The following is an 11,257-nucleotide window of genomic DNA, read 5'->3' as shown; positions in this document are numbered from 1 at the left end:
CTGTCAAGGAGGTCGCAAATCAAACTAGAAAACTATTACAGAGCTCAAACGATTCCACAGCTCGTCCCAAAATAAATCTGCGTCAAAAATCCATTTCTGCCCCGCCCAAAGCTCCGAAGACTACAGATTTCAGTCTTCCAGACAAGTAAGCATATATCTGTCACTATATTTCTACAATCTGATTTTCTGGGTGTTTGATAAACTCACACATTTATGTGTGGGTGTTATAGATATGAAATGCTGGCATAGCTTTTCGATTCCATGGAGTCTGCCATCAAATTGCTTCGGCTTCGTAAGGGAAACAGTAGCTTCTGCAATATCTGCCCCCAAGTTGAATCGATGACCCACAAGTATGTATAAACCAGAGACTGGTTTCCGTTCTCCTCTCAGACCTACAATGCATAGAGCTTGATAACATTAGTAGACATAGAACTTCTTCTCTGTCCAAGATATAAAGATTGGCCGATTGTAGTCATAGAATGAATGCTCAGACTTTTAAGGTAAATTTTCAGAGGCATAGTAAAATATATTTTCATCACCGTTTGGGAATTAATAGTAAACCCTAATTCTGGTTGCAGGAGATTTATGTATAACCATGTGGCACAATTGAAGCACATTTTGCCCGAAGGGCTTTTGCTGGAGAAGATCATGACACATGATGAGGAGACGCTGTGCATGAAACTAGAATTGAAAATCACTGTCTTGCATGATGCAGTGCTAAGTGGCAAGAGCAAGGTCTCCAAAGCCAACAATACATTGGGTTTGCGAAAAGCATTTCGTACCCGTCTAATGGAATTCGTCAAGGCTCATCCCAATGTGAGTCTGCTCCAGCTATCCTGTATTATTATTATTATTCCTTAAAATCCTTCAATATTATGAGTTTTAACTGGGTATGTACATGGTGGGCTTCATCGATTTCATTTCAGGGAGATGATGTTCCGGAGGCAATCTTGCCAGAGCCCTTCAATAGAAAATGTCAGCTAACCTCCCCAGGAAGCTCTCTACTTCCTCCAGTGATATGTAAAAGTCCTTCCCCAGCAAGAGGTGTTTCTTCTGATCTGCCTGCCCCTCATCAAGAAGACCCTCAACCCTCTATGATGTCCTCACTTTTACCCAAAAATTTCCAGAGGCGGTTTTCTCAGAGGAACTTCACAGCTGAACCATCTGCGAACCCACCATTCCCTGTGCCGGAGCAAGTCCCAGATTTGAAAGGTTACTCGTCGTTTTGTTGCCTTGAAAACAACTTCTGATGTGTCCCGCACACCTTGCAAAACAGCGTCAGAGTTCGAGAATCCAAACACGCCTATATCAAAGGGTTATTTCTCCCCTGTAACACCAAGGGTTACTCGTCGTTCTGTTGCTTTGAAAACAGTTTCTGATGTGTCCTCTGCTGTCAAAACACCAATTGTTAAATCCATACTGAAAACTAATATAAAGAGCCCTATCAGTAAGAAATCTCTGCGATTTGCAGGAGTTTCTGCTGCACCCATTACATCCCCTCCTGTTTTTTCTCCCGGAACGCCAGGCTTTGCTTCTCCAGAGGCCTCTCGTCTTTCTCAGCCCATTGTGAAGAGATCTAACAATACCAATGTCAAAAGAGCAATAGCTTTTAACAAATCAGAAAAAGATTCCTCCGCTCCTCTTGCTTGTGAGCAGCCTGGAACCCGTTCAACACCTCTGAAAAGGAAGGCAGAGGAAGCCAATTTGGATGATGACCTCAATCAAGGTTTTCAATCTCCACAGTCCCTTGTACTCTCTACACCTGCCAAATCCGGTGAATGGGGTAACTCTGTGGATTCATTTAAGTCATCACCTTTGAGGAGGGCTGCAAATCCATTTGCCATATCGAAGAAGAATGAGAAGGTGATGCAAAACTCTACATATCCTCAGCATGATAGAAAAACATTCAGCTTGGAGAACACTCCAGTGAAAGGGTTCCCTAATACTCCACCCTTGCATGCTTCAAAGCGATTCAGATTCGGTGTAGATGAATCCCAGACACTGCAAGTTGACACAACTAAGAATTGCTCTGAAACAAGCCTACTGTGCTTACGATCTCCTAAGAAAAGCAATGCTGAACCTTGCAAGCTGGACATTGGTAGAGAATCGAATGTTTCAGAGCCAGCTGAAAAGACAAGTAACAATATTCAGGAGGCTTGCAAGATACATATTGATGGAATGTCTCAATCAGATCAGGAAATCATTGACTCCATTCCAATGCCAGTGTTGCAAGAGGTAAGTTCTTGTCATTATCTTTTGTGGTTTTACTTTGTTCATAATTAGTTGATTCAAGTCAATGACATTAAATTGCTTTTCAGACCAAGCTTTACCCCATGTTCGTTAGTGCCTTGGAAATTGCATTGGCATATCATGTCAAATTGCAATGACTTTTCTTTGTGATGTTCTTTGTAGTTGCTAATACTTTATCTGCTCTGGCTGATTCTGGGTTGGTTGCATGCTGTGTTGTAAACTGAATGCATGTTATACGTCAAAATATATTGTAGCAGAGATCATACTGCAGGTCACTTTGAAATTGTAAAGTTTTTTGAGCTTCTGAGTAAAATTTTCCCCTTTGAGTACTAAAGACTGTTTGTAACTTTGTAGGTCTATGAAAAAGAGTTGAAGACGATAGAGGAGTGCAAGTCGGGTGTATCTGCTGCTAATATGCGTCAGCAAATGATTGGATGCTTGCCTAGACTCTTCAATATGATACGTGATATATTTCGTTTAAGCAAACGCTCAGTTCTTACAAGACAAGAGCTTGTTCACAAAATAATATCAAATCACACGGATGTTACTGATAGAAGTAAATAACTCTCTTTGAACATCTCTCTTCTATTGTCTTGCAGGAAACAATTTCAATGCCATGCTATGTGATCTGATCTCATGCTTAATATTTTGTACTCGCAGGTGAAGTTGAGGAGCAGTTGCACCTCCTTGGACAAATAGCTCCTGAATGGATTTCTGGAAGGATAGCTTCCACTGGTGACTTTCTATACAGGTATGCTATGCATGAATTGATTGAGATAAATGGAATCAACTAAAATGTGAAAGGTATTATTCTTGTGTTATGTATAACTCGTTTTAAATTTTTTACTTCAGCTCAGTGTCAAAAGTAACATAGATTTGTCAATGATCCACGCAAGAATTGCAAGCGCCTTGTAAACACATGCACTATGAAAGCTGGTGGGAACATGGAATATGTGTGGGAGTGCTAAACTACGCAGGCCAGTCTTTCAGACTCGGCAGCTGTACTCGTTGAAGAAATGCTTTCAAACATCACTTCTGTGGATTGGTACTGTCATTTATATCTATTTTTGATAGAAAGTGAGGTAACCTCTCCAATGCTTTTCCATGAGACTAAGGATTGCCTTGTGTTAAACACATGTTTTGTCACTTTGCCATGTGGTTGGAAATTATTATCAGGATATCCTTATGTTAAAAATTTAAGTTGTCATTATTGCAAATCTAGGCTTGTAGTGGACGTGGCCGACCCACACTGGTTAAAAGAAACATATGACTTGCTTCCAAATTTCTATTGAGCATGTAACCAAAAAAATCATGAGAGAATCTGCCCATATTGCAGCTAAAAGGAAGGAGGGGTAACTGTTTAATAGGCAGTTTTTCATGCAGATGGTTTTTTTTTCATCAAAATTGAATTGTGGCAAGGGAAAGAAAGCACTGCACTGTTTCTAAAAATTTAGTGTTGTGAGAAGACTATAGGAATGTTGAAAAGAGCAAGGGAGACTCTGCCTTGTGTTATAGTCCTCCCAGTTTTAGTCATGTAAACAGTCTATTCTGTAAATAATGCCAGTCAGTTGTGTTCCTTGCTTCCGTTGTTTTGTTTCCTTACATATTTTCTGCCAAGGTCGCATTGTTAGTTTCTCAAACAGAGTCATTATCATGACATCCAACCTTAGAGCAGAGCACTTGCTTGCTGCATTGTCTGGCCACACAACAATAAAAACCGCAAGAGAGAATGTCATGCAAGAAGTATGCACACACATTCCTGGACTCTGTGTATGCATCTTTTTCATATAATTTTATCACGAAGTTGGCTGCGGTGCTTTGACATGCCTTTGAATATTGTTGCAGGTTAGAAGACATTTCAGGCCAGAGTTATTGAATAGACTTGATAAGATAGTTGTATTTGATCCTCTTTCTCATGATGAGCTCAAGAAAGTTGCTAGACTACAGATGAAAGATGTAGCAATTCGTCTTGCAGAGAGAGGTGTTGCTTTAGGGTTTACAGATGCCGCTCTAGATCTTGTTGTTCACGAAGCCTATGATCCTGTAAGTAATCACTTTGTTTCTTGTTTTATTCAGTCTAACTTGCCAGGGGATGTGTCCCCTACCCTAATAAACTTGACACTGCATCTCCTTCACCAGTCCTCCCTTTCCCTATTGCAGGGGACATGACCCACTCCTTGGACACATGTCTCCACATCGTAAGAGATGTTGAGTTAGGGTTCCCTCACTAAATTGGACTTACCTCCCTTTGAAACAATCTAGAATTGCGATTTATATGTTCTATTCTGATGCCTGGTATTTTTCATTCATAATGTTTGCTCGGTGTTCTTCATGTACAATGATTTTATTCAAGGTCTTATTTCTATTTTCCATGCCCTGTCATATAAACCTGTGTGGAAAGTTATTCTAGGAGTTTGATGTTTTGCAGAGTTTTGGTTGTGGTGGCCAACAGTGAATATTAAAAGCGCAGGACTTTTCAGTTTACAATTTCATTTTCTCAGATTTTCAATGGTCTATCATATATTTTGCATGAACCTGTCTAAAGAGTAATTTTAGTCTGATATTTTTGCTGGCAGTTGGTTGTGGTGGCCAACGGTTGATCTTTAAGAGCTGTGAACTCTTCAGTTTACAGAGTTGCTTTCTGAGATTTTCAATTTTCACATTCAGTTTCGGATTTTCTAATTTTCACATGATCTTCTTCCTTCTGTATGGATCCCATCGATATAAATTTCAGTTATGTTCTTTAAATTTTAACATTTTCCTCTGGCACTTGAACTTTAAAAATGGGGTGCTGCCTGTCTCTGCGTACTCGGCGAACTTAGTTCAAAGTATATAGTAAAGGGATGTTTTTTGGTGTGTTTGCTGATTAATATAAATTAATGCATTGTTTACTTGTTAATACTAGTGAAGCAGGCAAGATCATTATTAGCCTTTGTGGTTTACGGGTAATTTAGGTCAAAATTTGTGAGTAAAATGCAAAACTAGTTGGGGATTCTCATCTAAAACCTCTAAATGGATAACGTGGTAACGTGGTACTTGCAGGTTTATGGTGCTCGCCCCTTGTGACGATGGTTGAAAAGTAAAGTTCTCACTCTGCTATCTTGGATGCTCATCAGTGGGGAGATTGATGAGAACAATAAAGTATACATTGATGCAGTGCCTGAGTAGCAGACATTATCTTATCACTTAGAATATTTGTCATGTTCTTTATTTTATAGAACTGCAGACAACAGATGATGGTCTCTACCTTTCTTGATCGTCATTGTCCTTCTTAGGCTCATCTTCGTTATTCTCCAGTCCCTCAAACAGGCACCCAAAATGATCGATTGAAGGAAAATTGTTGAAATTACTACGAGGAGAAGGAGATGATCTACCTTATTGGACCAAGAGGTAATTGACAATGTCCATGGAATTAGATGAATTGATTGAGGATGTATCTGGAGCAAACTCTGGGAGTTGTGACATCCAAACTCATCTATCACTTGCAATGCTTGGAGTTGATGATGATTTGGTAATAGCAGTCCAGATTTTAAATCTACTTCTCTGAGCTTCATAATTTTTCTGACTGCTTGCTTCTGTAAAAGCTTCAATATTTTATATTTGGTGTATTACTGTGAGCCAATGTCACTACTTAGTTGTGTTCAATTTCAATCACTCTGCATAATGGCTGAAGCTGTGTCTGAAGTTGAGTGGAGTCCATGTAAAGTCCCTTGCCCACTTGATCTAATTGGAGCAAACTTTTAGAGAACGAGAACATGATAATAACAAACCTAGGGGCAAAACCTTCTGCTCTGCAAATTCCAGTTGGGGACATTAATAAATATAGTTAAAGTCTATAAGCACTTTTTAAGGCATTTCAACACACCTCAATAACTAATTTAATCATTTGCACATCTCTTGTCTTTTGGTGAGCATTTCTTGTCTTTTCTCTTGTGTTTCTTTACTTGTTTAAAAATTTTGAACAATTGATATCATTCAACGTTTTTGTGAATTAATTAAAGTCTGGCCAATTTTCACTGATGAATCCATTGCTACTGTGTTGTAGCATTTCTTTTTGCATTCTGGTCAGGTGAAGCACTAAAGCTTGATGCATATTTAGCTATAATGGCCCTAGTGTCTTTTAACTCCTCAATTTATATTTTATGCGACAGCGAAAGAACTGGTAGCTTGTTAATTGAAAAGAAAAACTTATTGCTGGATGATACAGCTTGACATTATTCTTGTGGTTGATCTCTATTGGATGAGTTTATGGTTACACTCCATTGGTTCACATTGGAATGATGGCCATCTTAATTACACTTCATTGGCTCACTAAAGAGTAAAATATGTAAACAACTTAATAGTGATTATTGATGAGAGGATGAGATTTACTGTTTTGTTCTTTATGTTATCTGCAAAACATAAAACACATATAGTTGAATAGAAAATATTGATTGTGAACCAAAACAAGTTCTAATTGATCTAATAAAATTGAAACTTGAATGGCCACTGTAAACGCATGTGATAACAAACACTACTTATGAGAACATTAGTGTTTGACAATAAATTTCTAATTAGCAACTCTGTATTTTCTTTCAATTAATCCAATTGTGTCTCTTCTTGTGGTCACTCGTTTTAGTGACCCACTGGTGCTCACTAGAGCTGAAAATTTTCTTGTCCTTGCCTTTGGAGCAATTGTATGTACGTGGAAGGAAAAGTAAGTATGATATCGTTACTGATTTTCCAGACCATTGTTATGTACTTTTTTAGGTCTGAAGATGTGTAACTTGTGGTTTAGCTTGATACATTCTCTTTTATACCAATTTACTTTAACTTTGTCTATATCATAAGTCTAGTAGCGATTTAAGTGTATGTCTGCATGGCAGAACTGCATTGGGCTTGAACTTTTATAAAAAATTACATTGTATTTAAAGAAATATGATGTCCAGATAGCATAGAACTCAAAACATCAAATCTCTTTGCTCCTTGTAGGCTTCAACCAATATCTCTTTTAGAGAAATTCGACAACTCTAATCTAATAATCCTATCGGCCTCTCTTTGTACCTTTTGGGACAATTGCTAGTCATTAACCTTTGTGATTACAATTATTGTAGCAGAGATGTCAACACTTTTGCAACCGAACTTTGCAGTCGCCTTGAATCCCACGAACTGTAGGTATTTCTGGACAAGCCAGACTTGCGAGATATGCTGTTTGACGACAAGATTCCGTCTAAAATAGAAGATGTTATTGTATCGGCCTCTGTTCACATAGCCATTTTTCCTCCAAATTTTGCGCAATCGAAATGGTCCTTGGATGAGCTAGTTCTCATGATTAAGTCGAGCATACAGTCGAGGACTACCATTATTCCTATTTTTTACTACGTCAAGCCTAGTGAACTTCGGTGGACCGGCGAAGACAATGATGGAGCCTATGGTAAAGCCCTGTTCAACTATGAGAAGAAAAAACTCTATGATCCACATACCATTAAAGAGTGGAGAGACGCTCTATCCCATGTTATAGGAATAAGCGGTTTCGTCTTGGAAGATGATCAAAGGTGAGAATCTCCCACTATCCGTATCCATTTTAGTTTTCAATTTGTGTGAAAGAAACATATATAAGATAAGTAGTTAGGTGTTTATGATTGTCTATTTTACTCTATGAATGAATCGATATGCAGAAGTGAAGAAGATCTCTTGAATGATGTGGTAGAAAGTGTGTTCAAAGACTTCCCTTACGGTCCCCGTTATGATGTATTTATAAATCATTGGGGGCCGGCGTCAAAGAGACCTTGGCCACCGATCTATACAATCGTCTTCGTTCTTGTGGATTTAGAGTTTTTCTGGACAAACTAGAATTCATGCCTGGACTCCCAATTACTCCTCAAATAGAGGTCACCATTCAATATGTGCATGTCAATATTGCTATTTTTTCTCCGAACTATGCGCAATCTCGTTGGTGCTTGGACAAGCTCAACCTTATGGTGAAGTCGAGGAACACCATTCTTCCGGTTTTTCATAAGGTTAAGTGCTCGGAACTGGGATGCCCTGAAGATGGAGTGTATGCCGAAGCCCTGCACAATCACAAAAACAAACGGCGACTCAAATACTCTGGAGGATTGGAGAAACGCTCTTTACGAGGTCGCAAAACTACCTGGTTACTAGCTGGATGGGTGAGTATCTTCCCTATTCTTAGTCTTAGTTTTCAATTTGTTGGTGCGAACCATATTGGTGTTAGTTTGCAATATTTGGGCGCATCACACTAGTTATTTAATTTCTCACACTTACTTTATTCTTACTATTAATATTCAGGAACGAAGACGAGCTCTTGGACAAAATCGTGCGAAGCGTGAAAGAAGATTTTGCAAAACGATCGAAAGTGGTACGAAGCTCCGAAGTGCAAAGCATGCTGAAATCTATTTTGAAAGAAGATGTTCCCAAACAATCGAAAAGTGTTTCAACAAGAACAAAATATGAACAATTTTTAATGGAGCAATTAAGATTAAGAGAAACAACTATTTGCGGAACACATAAGATCAAGCGAGAGCAGTGATCAAATTTGAAGGGTAGGTCTTAGTTTCATTTAGAAGGGCACACATTTAGGTTTCACTTCTAGAATGAAAAGAATAACAAAAAAAAGCAATTCAATTGACAATAGTAAATTATTTTCAAATTTCTTTTTATTTTTTCACAAACAAAAAGATACTACTATGTCAAAGGCTGCATTAGTAAATGAATTACTCTTACATGTGTGATTGAGAAATGTAACCACATAAGATCATATTTCACAGGCCTTGAACTCGGCCACAATTGAACCAACTATAGGGACAAAATCATAGTTGGGAAACTGCATATGAGTACAAAAAATAAACATATATACATAATTACATTTTAATGAAATTGAAATAAAAATAAAAATACGAAGAAACAAAAATACTTATATTAAAAGTATATGGAAGGTCTCATTTATAAAATTAAAAATAAATTCTAGCCTATGTGTAATTCTAGCTTATAAAATTCAAATTTGACCAAATCATTATTCTATTGTCTATTAGAACTCTTTTGGAAAGTTGAGACTTCCAATATTTGCACATCTCAAGTTATTGGAACTACAGTCCCTATACTTGGCCGCAAAATTGATCTAAGATAGCTTTTTCTTTCAGTTATAGAACTTTGACAGTTGTGGTCCTCCAGCTTAACATATCTTGTGCAATATCCTGCAATGATTACATTCAATATGTGTTAGAAAAACTTCACATACAAACTTGAAAAATATGGTTATGCTTTCATTTACAAAAGGCAAATGGTATAAAACTAAAAAATTCACTTACCAAAATGGTTCATTCAAGTGCTCGATAGAGTAAGACAATGATGGTAATAAACACTGAAACTTACTAGTTCTTTCAATCTATTTTCATAGTGGAAGAGGTTTTCGAGTTTTCATCTCTTTCCATTCATCATAAATAGCATTCCAATCTACCTCATTTAGAGCATGAGGTGCACTAAGAGAGATAAACATTAACATATCCAATGTTTTTAAAGAAAGCCTTGACCTATCCTCATTTTTTATCCGATTTAATTTTGAAAAACCTCTTTCACAAACTGCTGTACTAGCCGGAATAACAAGAATTGCTTGCCATAGCTGCATTAAGCATGGAAATCCTTCAAACCATTCAATTTCACCTCCACATAGATCCCATGCTCCAAACATATGCTTCTTTGGGTAAGATTTATACATAGTACATATAAATTCATCCATTTCACCCATACATTTAATGTTGTCCACAGAAAGCAAGCCTCCAGCACTAAATTTTTCACATAAACATGTCAACCATCTTCTTGTTTGAGATTCTCTGTCATCCATATCCTCATAATAATTACGAGGACTAAAAAACTTAGCTGCATTAAAAATAGGTAAATCTGTGAACCTTGCATTTAGAGAGTCAATCATCTTCATTATAAAAGCCTTTCCCAGCGTAATGCAGTCATCTAGTGTCCCTGATCTTTGTGACTTTGGCAAACTCTCAAACCTTAATTCGTGTACATGTACTATACCTGTGCAATCTGCAAACTCAAGAGTTCCCTGTTGTGTTTTATTTAAGAAGGATGATGCATGCATTGCACCTGCCCCAAATGTGCCTTTTAGAAATCGCTTATGAAGCAAGCTAATAGTGATATCCAAAGTTGTTCCAATAGATGTAATGTCAACATGATCCTCTTGAAACTTTTGATTCAGCTTATTTAATTCAATAAGCACATCTGCAAGTAAGTGGATGCAAAATTGAACTTGAAATATTGTAGCCATCTCATACATTTTTTTCTCCACTAACTCCCAGTCCCTTAACAAAGCAGGCATGAGCTTAACGAGTCTTTCCATGACTTTTCCTCTAGAAAGCCATCTAATATGATGAATTTGTAACACTTCTAGCCTTGTGATTTGAAATGACTCCATTAGCTCTTTCAATTCTCCATGTCTTTTAGTAGATTTCCCTAACCATGAATAAATCTTGTTTGCAAACTTATCAATAGCTTGCAACTCTTCAAAATAAGATGAAGCATCATTAGCTGCTAATGCTTCTCGATGAGCTATACAGTGGATATCTACTAAATGAGGGGCATGTCGACGAAGCTTAGTAGATAAACCTTCACGAATACCCCTCATGGATGATGCTCCATCAGATCCAAATCCAACTAACTTTGTCATGGATAGATTCATGTCTGCTAAAAGAGATGTCACAGCATCATACATAGACTGTGATGTTCCATCCCTAAATTGTAGCAATTATATAAATTTTGTAGCAATTGGACCTCTTCCTTCATTGGTCAAATATGTAATATAAATAATCAAATGTTGCACCATAGTCCGATCAGTGCTTTCATCAACTAAAAGTGAGTAATATGGGCTTTGGAAAATCTCATCTTTTAATTTTTTCCAATATACCTCCTTAGCAGCTTCTAGAAAGTATTTTCCAGATGTTGTATTTGTATATGCTGAGTATTCATCTGTTAGAGGCATGTGAGGAGTGTTTTT

The 11,257-nt window shown here is 37.5% G+C and overlaps 1 protein-coding gene across 1 annotated transcript; it reads left to right on the top strand.

The window, feature by feature from the left end:
* The first annotated feature begins 7,434 nt into the window (after positions 1-7,434).
* LOC149215970 (toll/interleukin-1 receptor-like protein) lies at positions 7,435-8,082 on the top strand. Its single transcript, XM_089389784.1, has 2 exons — positions 7,435-7,784; positions 7,908-8,082. The coding sequence occupies exons 1-2, from the start codon at positions 7,435-7,437 to the stop codon at positions 8,080-8,082; spliced, it is 525 nt and encodes a 174-aa protein (XP_089245910.1).
* Positions 8,083-11,257: the final 3,175 nt, after the last annotated feature.

The sequence above is a fragment of the Pinus tabuliformis genome, chromosome 1_1, assembly GCF_031772625.1.
Source record: "Pinus tabuliformis cultivar Carrire ecotype Pingquan chromosome 1_1, CPIR1, whole genome shotgun sequence".
NCBI classification, from domain to species: Eukaryota; Viridiplantae; Streptophyta; class Pinopsida; order Pinales; family Pinaceae; genus Pinus; species Pinus tabuliformis.
This window is presented reverse-complemented; position numbering and strand designations above follow the sequence as displayed.